Raw genomic sequence first — 18,894 nt, forward strand, 5'->3', positions numbered from 1 at the left:
ATTGCTGTTTTATGAGAAAGTATTCTAAGCTGGACAATTGTGATTCTATGAAAAATTGTTATTTGCCCACATCCAGTGAGTTGTTCGGAGCTGGGATGTTCAATTCTCTCAAGTTTGGAGCATTTTCCAGTTAAATTAAAAGTGTTGGGAGCTACTTCTGTGAGCTTGTTCTCAAAACTAGGAGTGAATTTCCTCCCTACGATCTGTGCTCAAGTAGCAGTCCTTAACTGCAGAACACAAAACTGCAAGGCCTGGGGCAGGAAAAGGATGGGAGCTTAGGAGGCTGAGTTCAGAGGTGACTGACAGTTTAATTAGGTCTGTGCACTGCATGAAGCAAGTATTTCATGGGAAAGATTGTAATTATTGTGTAATTAAAGACCATAATATGAAATGATCTCACACATGGGAGCAGACTGCAAGGAAGCTGCCTACACAGTTTTAATTCCAGCATCTTCTGATCATTGGTCACTTGACAGCAACTTGTCTTTGAATGTTGTTTTTTGTCTGCAGTCTCCTCTAGATTGCATATGTTGCATGTATTATGGATTTCCTTGGTGCTGGAAGAAGTTGTTCTTCCTCAGAGCCTGAACATTAGTTCCATGACTTTTTCAGGACCTATCTCTTCTTGTCATGGGTAAACTAGGACCTTGCCTGATGCAGAAAGTCCCTCTATCACCCTAAACATTGCCAGCCTCAGTGATGTGGCTTGTGCCTTCTTTCAGACAAAAGTAACTTCTTGCTTCATGTAAGCATCTTTGATTCTAATTCACACAATTACATTTTTAGTCCCCATAGCACTTATATAACTCTGCAACATTGGAGAATACCAAATTGCGCTTTGCTTTTGGAAGCCAGAGTTTCAATTTTACTGTCGTTGCAATGATCTTCCAAAATCTGACTATAGGAGGAATCTCAGGCACTTCAATATGGTAAAGGAGTAACATAAGGAAAGTTTTTCTTACCTATCATATCCAGAAATCTGACACAGTGTGTATTCTGGAAGACCTACCAAAGATTTGTAGTGTAACAGAGAATTCAGATTCAGTTGCATGTGTTATGAGCTACTGTATTTCTCGGAGATGCCCCTTTGCTGGTACAAATATGTGTGAACTTGTTCATTCCTGTGTCTCTAACAGATAAAGTATGCAACTCTTTAAATGCTTTAGTATCACAGGAGGAGAGTCAGAGTAACCAGATTATTGTTCAGTGTTCTATTATGGCTTTGACCAGTATTTCCTTTTATCTTCTCTTTTGAAGACATCGATGAATGCCTGACTCCAACCACCTGTCCGGATGCACAGTGCCTTAATGCTCCTGGCTCTTACCAGTGCATTCCTTGCAGAGTGGGCTTCAGAGGCTGGAATGGACAGTGCCATGGTATGTTTAGTACTCTTTGTCTCTCTGGTTATAGTTCTTCTGAGCTGTATTTCATATTCAATCAGTGTTACAACCTGATGACAGCACGTTGCCCTGGGTCCCCATTTCATTCAAGAATAACTGAAAATAACTGAAAATACGAGATTTTTGAAATTCTTTTATGTTCTCAGGCACGGTATATATGAGGAAATCTTGTCTTACTGTAGATAAATGAGCACTGAATCTAGACTACAAACAGCATAATTATGAACTACAAAACAAAATTCTTGAAATAGAAAATATGGAACAGAAAGGGGGTGTATTGTCAGTGAAATAGTAGTAGGCTGTTGTTTGGAAATGGAAAGACAAGTGAGTGCTAATACATCAGTGTGACTCACAGGTTTTTCAGTAGGATATGGGACTTTGCTCATGGAGCATATTAATAAAACTCCTAAATTATCTATACTTCTAGCAAAACATTATCATATCCTAAAGCCTCTTGTCTCACTTTAGGTTAAGGTTTTAGGACAGATTTCTCGCATTTTATTTTTGTCTATTTGTTTTTAAATGTTAGGTTAATTTTTTTTTTCAAGATCAGTTTTGGTTATTTGAGATATAGGTAAGAAAGAGCAAATTATTCCATTGCGCAAAAAGAAATAACTTTTGCAGTTTCGAGTACCACTTTTCAGGACACTACCAGAAACTTAAATTTAGCATCAGTTGTGAAGAATCTGCTATATGTTGTGAATATTCCTGCCCACTCCATGTAGCACATGCCCTGTAATTTGTGATTGTTGGAATAACCATGTTACCTAAACAGCTGTACCATAACCTACATCGAGGGGCTGCTTGCATTACTGTTGTAGGGCAGATTGTCAGTGTACTTCCATAGCTTATTTTGTAATGGCTCCCAGTTCTGTGATTTGGTTCAGTTCACAAAGCAGTCTAAGAGCAGTGTTTGGTGGGAACAGCTCTGGAGGCTGGGATCTGCTGTGCTCCAGCTGCAAATGTGCTGCTGATCTATGGATCAAGATTAGAGCCAGGTTGCAGTGAAGCAATGGTGTGGCTGTCAGAACCTCACCACCAGTTTTGCTGTGCAGATTACACTGTTTTCAACCATCCTGTTTTCTGAAGAAGTCAAACTGTCTGAACAGATCTGCCATGTCATAGCTGCATATTTGGTCTTGTCATTTGACTTGCTGTGGAGGAATGTATTTCTCAGGTAATTTCATGGATTTTAATGGAGTTGTAGCAGGCTATGAAATGTTCACAACAAATTAATGGGTTTCACTTTGCACAAATTACTCCACATTCATCTTTGTTTCATTCCTTCCCACCTTCCTGGATTACTGGTGCCCTTGCAAAGAATGTGGCATATGTACTCTGTTAGAACTCTCTTACTTAACTCCTTTTTTTTTTTTTGCAAAGTGTTGGCTTAATTTTGCCTTCTTTCCCAATATTAAGCTTTATTTCTGTACCTATTTATGAAAATAGCCTGGTTGAAAATTCCCTGGCATAACTTTCAGTTGTTTCATTCTTGCTAACCAGGTTAGTAGGAGGGAAATGAGAGAAGTCAGTGCTTTTCTCAGAACTAAGTCATGTAAGGGATATGTCTTGGTTTGAAGTGATAATTTTTTTCCTTGTATTACTGTACTAGTTTGAAAACAAACCAGTGGGAGGCACCAAGTCAGAAAAACAATTTAATGGAAATTAAAGAAAAAAGGGAAAAAAAGGTAAAAGAAAAACACTGTCAAACTGACAGAGTCAAGGTACAACCTGACACCCTGTTAGGCAGGGTGGTGGTAGCAGTCTGGTAGAATGGTGGCTGCAGTCCTCTGAAGCAGTGATCCTGTAGTAAAACAGTTTGCTCTTCCTCAGGAAGTCCAGTGGTGGCTGTGTAGCTCCTGTCCTCTGGAAATCCAGTGGGAAGCCCATGTCTCTGGTGTTCAGCCTCAGATTATATCCACGATGGGATGCTTGGTTCCTCCCTCTGGGCGGAGCATCTCACAATGGGGTAACGAGTCATGAGGCCAAGTGTTGATTAGGCTCATTAACAGAAGATGGTCCGGAGGGAGTTATCTCTGAGTCAGGCGGCAGGACAATGATGGGCAATTAACAGAAAGATAGTCTGGGGGGAGGAGGCAAGGAAACACTGCCCCACCTGGTTTCAACGGCTCCTGAGGATGGTAATAGAATACACTGCAACCCAGGACAATTACTACATGTAGTTTCCCTTTTTTCCTTTGTTTTATGAAATGTTCTAAGCCTAGACATTCTTACTCACTTCATTAGTGATGTGATCAGTCCATTTTTTGTTTATCCTAGGCTTACATCATGTTGGAAATGAGCCATATACATTTTAGAAAATGTAATGCAGGCAATTTGTCATAAATCTATAGTTCTGCAATATGGCACAGTTTAAATACACCAAAAAGGAAAGTATTTCCCATTGTCTGTGAAGGGTATTTAAATCCATTGTTCCATAAATTCGTTGTTTCTCCTATTAGTTTGGGTCAGTTGCGGCTCTTCTGCTTTTCCACAGTGCAGTCCTCAGTATTTTTTTTACCTCACTTCATTCCTCCGTCTGCACTTTATGCCATAGAAAATCTAGTGTAACAATGATGCAGATAGATCTTTGATGCCATTTATATTGTAATCTTCCAGGATTTAAAGCCAGGAACATGGCCACTTCTGTTTCATTAAGGCAAGTCAATCAGTTCACTTCAAATTTGGGTAGACTACACTCAACTGGAGTTTAGGTGGGAATGTTCAGTGCATATTGGAAGAAATGGAAAAGGACACCTGCACAGCCTGCCTCCTCATTGTCTTGAAATTACCACTGTCCCAGGTCCTTTAATGCATTCATGTTGTACAGGAACAAAATATTTGAAATGATTCATTGGGTTTTAAGTTTACTTTCAAGCACTGATTTATTTTTATTCGATTTTTCTCTGCACATTTGCACATTCAAATAATGTCATATATCATGATGTATCTAGAGCACACTTCTGTGTGTTGATAAATTTAAAAAAACAGGTCGACAAAACTTTCTAGATCCTAACCACTTCATCCTCGTGATTATCACTGGGGTGGATTTTGAAGCTCCATGGTTAAGTATCAATATTCAGCTTGTACAGTTTTAAGGATCCTGTTAGAAGATATTAAAACTAATACAGAAGTCAGCCGAGCTAATCCAAATACCTCTAGCCCTGCTGTAGGTAGCATCAACAGAATCAGTTCTAGCTCTGGATTTCATCTCAGAAGATTTAATTTCTGTTCCTGGTTTTTCTGCTGGCTTTATGGGGAAGACTCTTGATCTTTGAGTCCCATCCAAAAATCAGACATAGTATTCCAAGCTTCTTTGTCAAGAAGCTTGGAGATGACAATGAATGTATAAGAAGCAGTTTTGTTGTTCAGTTGGAAATTTGTATGCCCAAATTGGGTTCTCTGTGTTTGGACAGATTCTTTCTTCAATTAGAGCATTGACCATGTACATTGAGAGCAAAGATTGTGTTTTGTAGAGCAAGCACATTTTGCAACAGTAGAACAGCTGGGAAATAAGCCTTGGAGACAGGAATAAGTAGTAACACCTACTGAATGGCATAGCACAGCACCTGTGGATCTGTGCTGTCATCTCTGGGAGGATGTCACTTCGTCTGCTTGGCCAGGCTGCAGCATCTTATTTACATCTTATTTACAGAGCTAGAGGCTCAAGTGAGGAACCAAGAGTTGTAGGTCATTTGGAATATGGACAGTGGTGATTTCATTTATGTCTGGGGAAAGATGAGCTTTGTCAAAGGCAGGTGGTACAGGAGCTTGTAAAGAGCCATGTGTGTAAGTACATGTGAGGAGAAGTTACTGCACGTATTCCCATAGCTAGTAAGAGTTATGATGATGGTGATTTAAAGATGTCTAATCTTCTTCCAGCTCTCCCTGTGCTACAGCTGCCTAAATAGCTCAAGTGCCTCAAATAATTAGCACTTCTTTATGTTGATGGGTTTTGTGTGCTTTGTGGTGGCAAAAGACAGGATAATTGGGAATAATATGATTTCTGGCATATAGAAACAAACAAAGCGTAGTTCTTTTCCTGCATCAGTGAAGCTAAAAAAATACAGCTTTTTCCATAAAAACAGGGACATGTGCTGACTACTGCAACCCCAAAATAAAGAAATAAAATTTGAAAACTAAAATGATTTTTTTTTTTCTAAAGTGAAAACCACTGTGAGGAGAAAAACAGTAACTTATTTTAGAATACAGAATTAATTCCGGCTGGATTTGTTATATATGTTATTTTTATGCTTGCTTTTTGCTTTGTAGATTTATACCAATTGCATTCAGAAGAAATTCTTGAAAATTAGTGTTAAGTAGCAACACAGCAATTTTCATGTTGGCTAAAGAAAGTGGCCCATCTAGTTAATATCCTTCTTTCAGAGAAGGATGAAAGTAGATGTCTGTGGGATAGGTTATAGAAAAAAAAGCCACTTTCAAGTCCTTCAAAAGAAAGGATGGTTTGTGACTAGGAAGAGAGATTTTGCATAATCCAGTGGAGTTCCTTGTTGAGTATGTATAGTAGCCTTACAAAGGGACCTGCATGAAGTGCTGAAATCCCATTGAAATTCCTCACGAATATTAACCAAGCTTATGATGTAATGTGAATATATTCCCAAGCTCAACTGAAAGGTGGTTGTACCCCAGTTAATTTCTTGCGCTTTCTTTCTGTTCACAGATATAAATGAATGTCAGTATGGCAATCTCTGTACAAATGGACATTGTGAAAATACAGAGGGATCCTTCAGGTGTATTTGTGCCCAGGGTTTCAAACTCTCTGCATCAAAGGATCAGTGTGAAGGTAAGAAAGAATACAATTAAAATTCATAAGGTTGCACTTAACTTTTAGATAATATTTTTCATCTTTTTTTTTTTTTTTTCATTTTGCTTTTAATGGAGAAACAACAAATATACAACACTGATGCTAAAAACCCCAAAATTTAAGAATATGTATTTCCCTTTTATGGCTTCTGTGATCACACTGTAGATTTTGACATGTGTTATAAAGCCAGTCAAGAACATGTAGTAATATTTACATTGCTAAACTGGAATTTTTGCAAAATCCTTGGCATATCTGTCATTTTGGAGGTTTAGGGACAGTGGCTTTTGCTTTTCTTTCTTTTTTTTTTTTTTTCTACCATGTGGGTGAGTGGAATCAAAAAACCCGTGCTGTTAACACTGCCTGCACTGGTGTCACTGTATTTCCAGTAGTGCATTGAGAGAGAGAGAGCTTGGTGTTGTATTCTAGGAACAGTACCTGTACCTCCAAAGTGTCAGTTTCCACATTTCTTCCACATCTAAAATTCCTATCAGGACTGCTCCAGTGGAACAAAATTGGGTCTTAAGTTAGAGTGAAGAAGTCTGAGGGAGAACCTAGACTGTGTACAGGAGGAAAGAATATTCCTCTCCTTAACCAGAAGGCACTTAAAACTTCTTCTTAAAGGTGAAAATCTGGGACAGTGTCTCTAGGCTGTGGAAGCACAGAGAAACCTACATGTTTCTTGTCAGATGTTGGGTTTCCCTCTTTTTCCGTTCCCTCACCCTTCCCTAAGTGTCTCTGTTCAGCACTGAACACTTTCAGACTTCTGAGTGCTAAAAATAATGCAGTAAAACTAAATGATCGTTCATATAAATTTGTCAGGAAGTTTGAAACAAAACATCAGTGTAAGTTAAGTGTCTTGAGTGAGTTAAATATGCTGTTCAGGACACACAGCAGACTGATCTTGGGGAAAATATGTAGACAAAATTTGACTGCTTCCTCTGAGCCTTTCATGGAAAAGAGCCCTTGCCAAGCCTAGCTGGCATGTGCAGACTGTTCTTCTTAAAGTGCACCCTTCTAAAGTAAGGACCCGTACACATGCCCAGCTGCTTCGTGCAGCCCCACAGATTTCAGTGATCCTTAAATTCTAAACTTCTGTGGTTGCAGGGAACCGTTACTTAGGAGGTCAGACTGTACAGCCATAACACAGACCTGAAAAACCTCATTGAGTAACATTCTCCTGTTTGAACTGAAGTGTATTTCCAGAAAGACATTCAGCTTTGCCAAAATGCTAAAAGTGACCAAGAACTCACCAAGTCAATTTAAATACTGCTTCTTAATGAATACTTTTTATACAACAGAGAGAAAATAGGCTTCCTAGTTCAAACAAGGCATGTGCTATGTTCTGAATTCAAGGTGTCACTCCCCTCCAATACTTTGAGTTTTCCATAGGAAAATTTAAGTTTTATGTTCAAATCCATCTGTTAGCTCAGTTTGACCCCAGTTAATGAGAACTGAAGCGCAGAGGGATTAGCAGTGTTGTGGAAGCAAAGAGACATTTCCCCACAGTTAGATGATTAATACTGTTACAAGTCAAGAATTTTAAGGAGCCTTAACGTACAGCTTAATAGGGGAACAGCCTGTCAGTGTGCATCTGAAAACCACACCCTGTTAAAGGTGGTGATCCTGCTGGAAAGTATTTTGTGGGTTTTGCTGACTCACTGGAGTGGCTGACTTGCTACCTCTGCCAGATGTAACAGAAACAAAAGCAGCTCTCAGGCAGCATGTGTGTGTATTTGTGAGTCTGTGTGTACCCAATTGTGCATTGAGGGATAAATTGACATTATAGGAGAGAATGTTGAACACAGTCATCTCAAGGAAAACACACAGTCTGCAGTTTCATATAATTTTATGCATTATAATGACTGTCTGTATTTAATAAATACAAACAAGTTAAGCAGTACTGGATATTGACACTGTGCTTTGCTGTTCTGTTCAGGCTTGGTCTTTGCACCATTTGATGAGTAATTGGTATTTTCAGATGTGTAACACTTTTGCTGTCTCTGCTGCTGCAGATATTAACGAATGCCATCAGCGATCAGTCTGTACGAATGGGCGCTGCAGGAACACAGAAGGATCTTTCAGATGCATCTGTAGCCAAGGCTACACATTATCATCTACTGGAGATCAGTGTGAAGGTAAGCTGAGGGACTTAGCTACTGATTAATTTTTTTTCAATAAGGTCTTGAGTATTTCAGCTATAGGCATGAACTTTTTTAAGAATGGAGCAGAAATATATGTTGCCTCTTTTTCTCTACACTGCTAACCATTCATTCCCACCAACACAACCACATATTTAATGGTTCTTAGAAATAGTCCCTGTCATCTTTCCACATACAAAAAATCAGGACACGCGTTTCCAGCAGTAAGATTGGAAGACCAGTTCACGTTATTACCGAAAACAAGTCAGCCTTTCCAAACCTTGTTGTTTAAGTTCTGACACAGAGGCTCTGTATTACAAAGCTTCTGCCAGCATACACTGTTCTCATGGGGGCCTGCTAGTTAAAGCTTCTCCAGCTGGTTTTGGGAACCTGCAGCCAGCCACCACAGTCACACATGTGCACTGGCAAGAGAAAGTATTTAGTAGACTACAAGTTCCAAGGGGATCTGCTGGAGCTCACAGCTTGCACGGTCTCAAAAGGCAGTCTAGGTACTGAGCTTATAAAAATAAAAGTAAGAAGTGAGAGATGTACACTAAATGTACAGAGAAATGCTGTGTTAGAGAAAAAAATCCTCTTATCTCTCAAGTAGAACAATTCATTGTCCAGTAATTGGCAAACTGATGTTTTTCTAATGAAGCATTTCAAAGCTATTCCCTCTTCTCTGTTGTTGGCTGTACCATCTGATATGGTACATCTGCTGCGCTACTCATGGTCACCTTGAAAATGTAAGATTGCTTCCTAGCAAGCTCCAGGAAAGATTGTACCTCAATTGCTTTCTTATCTCACGCTAGCAGGGAGAAGTAGCTCTCAGTTAAGGTCTCACTGTACAGGTGGCATTAGCTCATAAAAGCTTTTCAGTCTCTGGTGTGCTTTCTGTAGCTGCTGATACCATGCAAGATACATCTGCTTACTGCTGTTCTACCAAATAGTGTTCTGCTGCTAGGTTATCTTCCACATAGCACTTGGAAGGCAGTCCTCACCTTCTCCCTCACAACAATAGGTCAGGAGTCCTCCTCTTCAAGTGATCCAGGAAGAAGAGCAGTTCCCCCTGGGCCAACCAAATGCTGTTTTGTCAAGACAAACCTGTAACAGACTTTGTCAGCAGTGATTATACTGGATTGTCCACATTCAATGAGTGACAGCATCTCTTGAAGTTCTCACCAACAAGGAATAAGGATATCTTTTAAAATCTCCTCAGCACACCGATACTCTTTGGTCCTGAGCTATTTGGAGAATATGTTCATGGGAGAACTTAACACAATCTTCTCATGATTCGTGCTAAGTACCGACATCACTTGCATCAGCTTCAAGAAATGTGGGTTGATGATCCAATGCACTAGAAATTTGAGTCAAAGAAATTTGCTCTCATCTGGCTTCAAGATCTTCATGAATTGCAGCAGATGCAGAGATACTTTGTCAAGAATCAGAGAAAAATGTGGTGTAAAGGATCACAGGTCCTTCCTGACTCCCAAAGGCAGAACAGATAATATGGTATCGTTCCTGATAACTACTGTAACTTGCTCTGAGTAGGCTTCAGATGAGATTTCAAACTTCTCATCAGACTGCTTTGGTGCATTTCATACAGCCCAAGAAGTCATGGTAGCTGTTGCAGCTCTCCATTACCTGGCCTGTCAAGATAGGTCCATGCTTTATCTTCCACTCTTTCTTTATCCTGCTCAAAGGCAGTTTTCAAGACAAAATACTTTCAGACACTTTCAAGGCAAAAGAAGAGGGATTGAATCAAACAAGGAAAAAGGGCAAAACCACTCCTTTACCCCAGGATCTTTGTCTTATTTAAAAGTCTGCAACCAAATTTACAGCTTCTCTACCCAGTGACAGAGGGGTTAATTTCTGTAGACATAGTTTGTTCACTGAAGACTTCTGTAAATATGGCAAGTCCTGCACAAAATAATTAGTCTCTTGAAGTGGAAGTAGTTCTTCTGTGCTTTCATTATATCCCTTCAAAATTTTCTGAAGTACAGGATATTACAGACTGCTTTTTGCACCTTGGAAACTAAAGAGTAAATCACCTGAAGAAGACATCCAGTGTTTCTCCACATAATGGTCTCTGATTTTTGGATTAGCCTATTTACCTCAATGTTTTCTAACACTTCACAGAGAAAGCAGGAAAGAGATGACAAAAAACTGTGGGTATAGCACAGCACAGTTGTCTGGAAAGAACAAAGTGGTTCAGATTCTGTCCAGTTTCTTGAAGAGCCAGGTATGGACATTTGTCACATCAGAGGATACCCAAAAAATGTATGATGCTGTAAAACCAATGTAATTAGCAAACCACTTGAAAGAAATGTGTTTGTTTAATTAGGATTTCTTCTGGTTCAGAAGTTTTCTTAAAGATGTTATATGTGAGAAGCAGTTTGCTGTTTTGATCATTATAACTTGTGCAAACTTCTAGGGGTATTGCAGAATTTGGCAGAATTATGCTGTGCAACTGCATAACTCTGCAACTCCCTGGCTGAAGTTTTTGTCTGGAAGCCTTTGTGCGGTATTTTACTTGTTTAAGAAAAAAAGTTATTTGCAAATAACTTGTATACATTGATGTATACAAGTATACATGCAGTGTGTCTTCAAGATACACACCCACATGCATGTTTGTCTTCTGCCTTGGTCTCTCATTCAGCATCTTGTTCTTGAGATGAAGTGACATTGAGACTTTCTGCTCATTGTCACCCTGAATAAGAGGGAACACAAAGTGTGAGGGCACCTGTGAGGCCTTGTCTTAACCGACAGGGAGTGGGAATATGCACCAGTGGGACTTGCGTACAGACTGTACATCTCAAAGAACCTGGGTTACTGGAAGAAAGTCTAGAGTGTGAGTCTCCAGTGTTCTAGAGTTTTCAGAGATTTTGCTAGCCAAAATGTTCAAGACATGCGTGTGTAAAGGGTGGTAAAAAGCACTGAATGTCTCAAGCATGATTTACTGCCTCTGATTTTTCTGGGGATTCTCATGCAGCACTCATAGGATCTATGAAGACCTGCATCAGAGAAAGGGAGGTTTGCATCCTATATGGAAAATAATGCATTTTGACTGAATTTGGCAGAAGACACCTTCGTGTTGTGAGACTTGGCATTAACTTAGCACAAGGGAGTCATTAATTTTTCTCCTGCTTCTAGTCAAAATTAATTGCTTTTTAAATAAGCCACACTTTATTTCGTAGTTGAAAATGGTTATAAAACATGCGGTTATCTAAAGGTCACAACTTTGTCAACATTAAGTGCAATTTTATCTTAAATAACATTCATTTATGTAAGAAAGCTATCCCTATTTCTTACTTATGTTAAATAGATTAAATCCCAAGGAGAGTGATATAGCGTGGGCTTTCCAAAGATAAATGTAGAAATGAGGTCATGTCCTCTTTTTAATTACAGTTGTTATTCATTCCTCCAGCACAGGAAAAAGTTACAATTCTAATCAGCTAAAATCCATACTTAAGAAATCAGAATAATCAAAGATACTGGGAAAAGTCTTTGATTACTGTTTTTCAAAGGAAACTAACTACATTATCAAAGCAATAGACTTGGTAGATTATTAGGTAGGGCTCTGTGGAGGCAGAGGGAAGTTGCTTATGAGACAGCCTTTTTTATTTGACTCTCTTACTTTCTGTTGCTTTTAAAACTTAGAGTTACAGTCACCAAATACCTTGTGATCTTTAGCTGTAATGAAACCAAAACTGCATAATATCACTGGAATGTCGGCACTTGCTGACTTAATCCGCTACCCCAAGTAGCTGTAGTCTGTTTCCTCCATTGGACCTTAAGCCTTTTGAAAGACAATGGGAAGAAAATACTTTAGATGGAGACAATGCCAGTGCCCTCTTCTTGAAATACTTGATTACCTCGTGTCTAGTTTGTGTCCTGAAACTTTCCCTGCTGTGTGTCAGCCATTTATCCCATGGATATCAAGACACCAGGGCAGAGTGTACAGGCCTGAGGCTTGATGCTGAACGTGGTGTATCAGCAGCTGGGAAACAAGATCCTGTGTGCCTGGACTCTGGAGCTGGATTTATGGCTTGAGTGCAGCACTGTGCAAAAGCAACCATTCAGCTTCATGAGCCAGCTGCTAAATAAGCCTGTGAAATGGCTGTATTGCATCTCAAGAACTGCATGAAAAGCCACACATTAGCACAGCAGTGCACATAGTGTGGTCCCTGTCCTACGAGCCTCTTGCCCACGTGGCTGTTGTGTGAGCAGTCTCCACAGGCACATCCTGCCTAGTGTGACACACCAGCTATGCTTGGGCTTGCCCGCTCTCAGGGGACGTCTGAGTCAGGTCACTTCCAGCTCAGGGATCTCTGTGTGGTGGTTTAAACATGCCCAAAGATGATTTTTTTAGATTTGCACTAGTAGGTGTATTTGTGTCTGTCTTCTAAATGTACAGCAGCTTGGATTTCTTTTTAACTGCATTACTGTTAAGATGTGCTTTTGTGAGAGATGCAGATGGTACATGAGTCATATCTACTAGGAATAAATCACATACAAATTCAAATTTCAAAGCCCTCTAGAAATATGAGAAGTTTGATGACATGATGAAAGGAAAGTAACAAAGAATCAATGCTAAGGCATAGTAAACTTGATTTCCATGCATGGACCACAGTTGCTTCAAGTTATGTTAGTATCAAAGTATCACTATTAAAAGTTTCATCAGTTTTGACGTCATCTAATAATTCAGTTGCCTTTTAATTTCAGATGTTGATGAATGCCTTCAAGACAGCAATGTTTGCCTAAGAGGAAGCTGCATAAATACTGAAGGGTCTTACAAATGCACTTGTCCGGATGGTTTCCAGCAGATAGCGAATAGGGGATGTCAAGGTATGAAATAGGTGTAAAAAAATACCTGGATCATTATTATAAATGTGCAAGTTTGTAAGTGTAACTTGTGATAGTCACAGAACATGTTAAGGAAGAGAAACTCGTTTATCATTTGTAGTACTTTCTTACTCTTCTCTTTTTCTATTCTCATTCATTCTGTTCTCTCTGTAAATACATGCTGAGAAATTATTTCAAAAGGCTGAAGTCTCAGCCTTCATAACTTGAAAGAGAATCTATGTTAGAACTAACAGAGATACAGCACTGCTCTTCTCCCAAATCCTGGAAAATTTTTTTTGACAGAACATTCTATGTGTTGTGAATCAGGGATGAAACAAGAGCCAGCATTGTTAGCATCAAGTCACATTAGATATCACCCCTAAAACACTTGCAGGGCTTTGTGGAGGGTGGGTGGGAAGGAAGAGAATGTGTTATCTGAGACTGAGTCAGCATTGCCAAACCCAGAAAAACACTTCCCAGGTTTTCGTTCTGAATGATCCCATCTTCATGTTGTCGCGACACCCAGACATGCCTCATCACTCCCTTTTGCTCTCCATTTTTATGAGACAGAAACCATGGTATTAGAACTGGAAAGTGATAGCATGTTCATGTTCTAAATGGCTGAAGGACCAGAACACTGGACTTTGCTTTGGCTGCTCTCTTGTGCACAGTTTAGACTTGAGCTGAGAAACTGTATTCCAGCTGATCCACATTGAAGATCTTTTGCAGCAAACAGTAAATTCACTGTAAAAGTTCTGAGTATTCTGTGTGACTGCTTTCTAATTCAAAAAAATGTTGCATTCAGCATACAGAAGTGCTGTATTAGACCTTGCTTTAGCAGATAAAAGAGAAGTGATCACAAGCTAAAATCAATGCCAGCTTTGATACCCTGCTATTCTCTTCACTTTGCCATCTAAAGCAGTAGATATATGCCTCATGTTTTAAATGGATAAACATAACAAAACTGAAAGCACTTATGAGCCAACTAAGGGACAGACAGTACAGACAGAGAGCTATTGAATTAAACTGGCAAATTTATCACAGAGTGCAGTGTCTGCAAGTTCAATCTGGGCTAGACTAGAAGTTAGGGATATGCGTTTTGGTAAGGAGAAAGTTGAAAAGAGTCCAAAACATGAGAAACTGCAGTTTGCTCTTTCAGACATATTATACTCTATTTCCCCAACACTGGTAATTTTGTTTTCCTGTCTTTTAATACATCATTCTACCTTGTATAATCAGCTGGTTCGGTTTCCAGTATTTTTCTGGCAGTTTTAAGACAGCTAATTCTTGAGTACAGTATGAGAATGTACAATACTGTCCTTGTCATTGCTGATCTCCCACCATTCCCAACTTTCAGAGGGCTTCAGGAAGTAGTTGATGGTTCGCATTTGCTATGAATTCAGAGAAAGCTTTACACATGTAGGTGTTGTGTTAAGCACAGTGCACTGACTTTTCCTTAGGCACTTCATGCAGATACAAAGTCCCCAAGCTGCCTGCCTCTTTTCTTTCCTCCTATGGCCATGATTTCAGGACACTGGTTGGAAGGTTTACACACAGGCTAGAATCAGTTTGTATCTAAAGAAAATTATATAATGGATGTCATGGTCTTGAGATGATGATATTGAAATCATAATTTCTCTAGAATATCAAAATTGCTGTCTACTTTGATATATTCTGGGTGGCTATAAGCAACAAAAGGTACAGTTAAAAATGAGAAATTCTAGTGTTGGGATAATGGATGAGTGAGCCTCATGGGTAAGTTTTGTTTGTAAATTTGTGTTTGATCTCAGCATGGTACTGAATGCTTCTTAATAGATTTTCTAAAAGCAAAATACAAAAGTGCAATTACAGTGTTGTAGTACCTTAATGAAAGAATGCAGTCCTTAAGTTCTGAGGGCAGATTTGGTTGCTAACATGAGACATCAATCAAAAGGAAATATTTGTTTTTCAAATTCACAAGTTTGAAAAATGCTTTCTAAGTTTAAAATAGTACCCAACAAAACAGACAGTGATGACAAGCTCTTACACAGCAACCTCATGGGATCATTCCCACTCCCCACCAGCAAAAAAAGAGAGCATTTGGCTTTGAATTACAAAAAAATCAACCTTCTGGGAAGGATGCAGCTCTGAACCTGCTAGTAACATGTGGAGTCAGATGCCCAAGTTGACCAGTGTGCAGCAGTGAAAAAGCAGTGAGATGGAGCTGTCTGAGAATTCCTCTAACACAGAAGAAATGTTGGCTAGGATGGCACTTATGCTGGTATCTCACAAATCACTCTCTGCTCATCCTTGTCACAGAGTGATGTAGCAAGAGTATGATGCAGCAGAACATAATGACATCTTTACAGAGTTTAAGAATGATCCCAGGAGATTTGGTGACTCTGGAAGATGAGCTCGTTCACACAGCTATTTACATAGCTGGTGGAAATAAAAGCCGCTTTTAATATTAATTGAACTAAGGCTTAGTATTAAGGCTGTGATGATTTGCAAAGCTCTTAATGTGTCTGTGCTTTCAGATATCAATGAATGTGAGAGATCTGACCTCTGTTCACCACACGGAGAGTGTCTAAACACGGATGGTTCCTACCAGTGCATATGTGAGCGGGGCTTTTCTGTGTCTGCAGATGGCCGAACGTGCGAAGGTGAGACAAGTTATAATAACCCATTCCCATTGATTTGTTGCTATTAGGAGGGTGAGAAAAGTAGTCAGTCAGTCACTACTAATTCTAAAATCTGCCACTTAAGGGCCTATATTTTTTTTCTCATAAATAGATGATGTCCAAAGTGTGTTTGGAACTCAAGCTCCTGATAAGTTTCTGTGAGTAAGATACACATGAATATTTAGGATTATCTAATTTGAAGCTTAAGTGCATTATCAGCAAGCCTGGGCTGCCTGAATGTTCTCATTGCTGTGTGGAAGACAACAGAGCTTTGCATGTCCAAACTTTTTTGAAAAACAGAATGGTAACTCCAGTGAGAAGTTGTAGTGAAGTGCAGTATTTTTATTACAGCACTTCAGGCGTTTTGAAATTACAGAAATGGAGTAAATAGCAGTAATCAGATCTTTACAGCAACATCAAGCAGGAGCCTGGAATTTAGGGTAACTAGGTTTTTTATGTTACTATATCATGAGAGTATATCCTGTTGCTAATGGTGTACACATGTTTGCTAGTGATGCTGCTCTCCTGCACTGAATTTAAAACAGGACACTTGTGCTCAATGAGACCAAGAAGGTATGCAGCTTTGTGTAGTCAGTGATGCTGATAGAAAATAAACACTCCCCTAACTGCATTAAGAATGGCTGTTCTTATGGGTGAGAGGAGCGTTCAAGACAAGAAGTCTTGTGTGAAAAGTACAGAAGGGGAAAACATTAAATGGTAGTATTTCAGCAGGGTACATGCCGAGGAGAAGCACGGAGCAGATGATAGCTCGGTGTTAGAACCTATGGATAGTGGATCTCAAGCATCCAAGAAGTAAGCAACTGTTCTCTCTCCCAAATTATAGGCCAGTAAATCCATATGTGATTGGTTACAGGCCAGCTCTTCTCATAGTTCACTTAGGATAGTGAAAACATTTGTCCTTTGGCGGATGAGGTCAGAGACTCAAGACTGAAACTTGTCTCTGACTGTTCCATTTACTCTCCCTGCTTATAGCAGAGAAAAACTAGCATTACAGCTTTATTATTCAAGCTGGCATATAACCTGTCATGTATTTAGTAATGTGATCTCTCGTGAAATGAAATACACTGCTGGCAGGAGCACTGTTATGCTGATGTAAGGGAGTAAGTGCTGTACATTTAGATATAGCATAACATCAAGCACACCATTTTTGTTTTAATTATTATTGATAACTATAAAACATTCTGGAGTGTTTTTTAGTGCTTTTTTCTCTCTAAACTTTTACTTCATTTATAACCATGGTGTAAGTTGAAAGACACATTCTCTTACTGCCAAGACAGAAGCCTGGTCAAGTGGGCTAGAGAGAGCAAATCTGAGTAACTCCATGATTGATGGAGGAGGCGACATTTTATGATTTGAAGTAATGGGGATAATTCCAAAGCATGTTCATGGACTCTTTCATCGGCATGTATACATTTCACCCAGTGTTCAGGAAGGATATGGCTACATATCTTCAATTTCTCTGCAAGAAAAGTAGTAGCAGGTGTTTTGCCTCACTGTTGAGCATAGCTATAAAAAAAAAAAAAAAAGTGGCCAGAGAAGAATGCAGCCATCTCTTTGTAGAAACCAAACACTTTATTTCAAATCAAAGCTAGAAGAACACTTATCAACCTTGTGAATTCAAACTCCCAGAAATTAAAAAAAGCAGAATCAAAAAGGAACACAACTTCAAAAAAAAAATTCCAGAGTCATTGGCATCTAATGTTAGGAGATGTACCAGAAACAATGACCTCCTCTGCATCTCTGACAGTTAATAAAGTAGCACAGTTTCCAGGGAAAGGTTGCTATCATATATGATGAAGTAATACAAAGTTAATCTCCATTAGAACAAAAAAGCCAAACTTACTAAATAGAAAAAGATGAAGTCACAAGATCTTATTTCCAGGATTGTGACTAGTTTTGGAACTTTTTAATGAAGAATAAAACAAGTACAAAACCAGCTGAGCATGCTTCACAAGTAATTGGTGTTGTGTATGGAATACAGATCAGACTTTATATTCAGCACTTGGAAAGTATTTTAATAACTTGGCGAAGCAAGAGTACTTCTAGTCTCTGAAGCAGCAGCACTCCTTTTCCACCACAATTAGTTTCTCCATTCTGTCATTTTAATAAAAACAACTCCAGAGTTTTGAAAAAACTTATTTTAACGGAGCACTGATGGCATCAGTGTTAATATTTGTAGTGGTGTTAGTTTCATGCTAAAAGGCAAGATAAAACAAAAGGAATGTGTGACATTCCAGGTGCTGAGAAAGGATGTGCCTTCCAGCCGCAGGAGCTACTGTTCTTTACACTAAGTGCCTCTGTGAATTTACTTCTAGTTAAGTGAGTGAGAATAACTGTTTATACCGTCAGAGGAAGAACCTGAGAAAATTTTCCTGGGTTCACACACCTCTCTGTACCTGGGGAGCAGATTTTCTGCATCTCTAGACATTTTGTTATGAGTTTGACTTGGTTTTTTTTTAAAGTTTGAAACAACAGCATAAAACATTTAAGAACCTCATGTGATTCAGTTCTGGTATGGAGTTTTTGTGGCCGTCGGCCAAAGTAAACTGAACAGCTGTGGAAACTGTGTCTTCTTCCAAGGTGTAGACAAACTTTTGTTGCAGCAGTGACATTCCACTGCAGCCTTGCCCCAGGCTCAGCAGTTTGACTGTGCCAGGCTCTCTGAACGGAAGGCTCTCAGAGTGCTCGTTAGTTCCTTGTTGAGCTTTCTGGGGTTCATGTAAAGATGATGTTTTACCCAGCTGGCTGCTAATCAACTATGTTGGCAAAACCTCAAGTTCTCTGATGCTTAAGTCAATACCCTGCCTCAAGCACCTCTTCTGTCTCCATGTCCCATCCCATATGTCTCTCACTGGCTTCTCTCTGCTGCAACAGGCAGTCCCAAAAAAATTACACATCCCGCCAGAGCTATCCAACCTTTGCTTCTTCCTTTTATGTATGCATGTTATGGGTAGCCCTGGAAGTTTCAGAATCAGAGCTCTGCTTCCCTAATGACTTTACAGAC

General features: G+C 39.4%; 1 protein-coding gene across 9 annotated transcripts in view; it reads left to right on the forward strand.

The window, feature by feature from the left end:
- Positions 1–18,894, forward strand: part of LTBP1 (latent transforming growth factor beta binding protein 1) — a 192,548-nt gene that overhangs the window by 134,916 nt on the left and 38,738 nt on the right. For all 9 annotated transcript variants that reach the window (XM_042024999.1, XM_042025001.1, XM_042025002.1 and 6 more), the window contains 5 exons: positions 1,258–1,377; positions 6,083–6,205; positions 8,239–8,361; positions 13,090–13,212; positions 15,726–15,851. In XM_042024999.1, coding sequence (XP_041880933.1) covers positions 1,258–1,377; positions 6,083–6,205; positions 8,239–8,361; positions 13,090–13,212; positions 15,726–15,851 — 615 coding nt within the window. The remainder of the gene's footprint in view (positions 1–1,257; positions 1,378–6,082; positions 6,206–8,238; positions 8,362–13,089; positions 13,213–15,725; positions 15,852–18,894) is intronic.

The sequence above is a fragment of the Corvus kubaryi genome, unplaced genomic scaffold, assembly GCF_017639235.1.
Source record: "Corvus kubaryi isolate FWS band 111438036 unplaced genomic scaffold, C.kubaryi_AGA036_p1.0 37266, whole genome shotgun sequence".
In the NCBI taxonomy this organism is placed as follows: domain Eukaryota; kingdom Metazoa; phylum Chordata; class Aves; order Passeriformes; family Corvidae; genus Corvus; species Corvus kubaryi.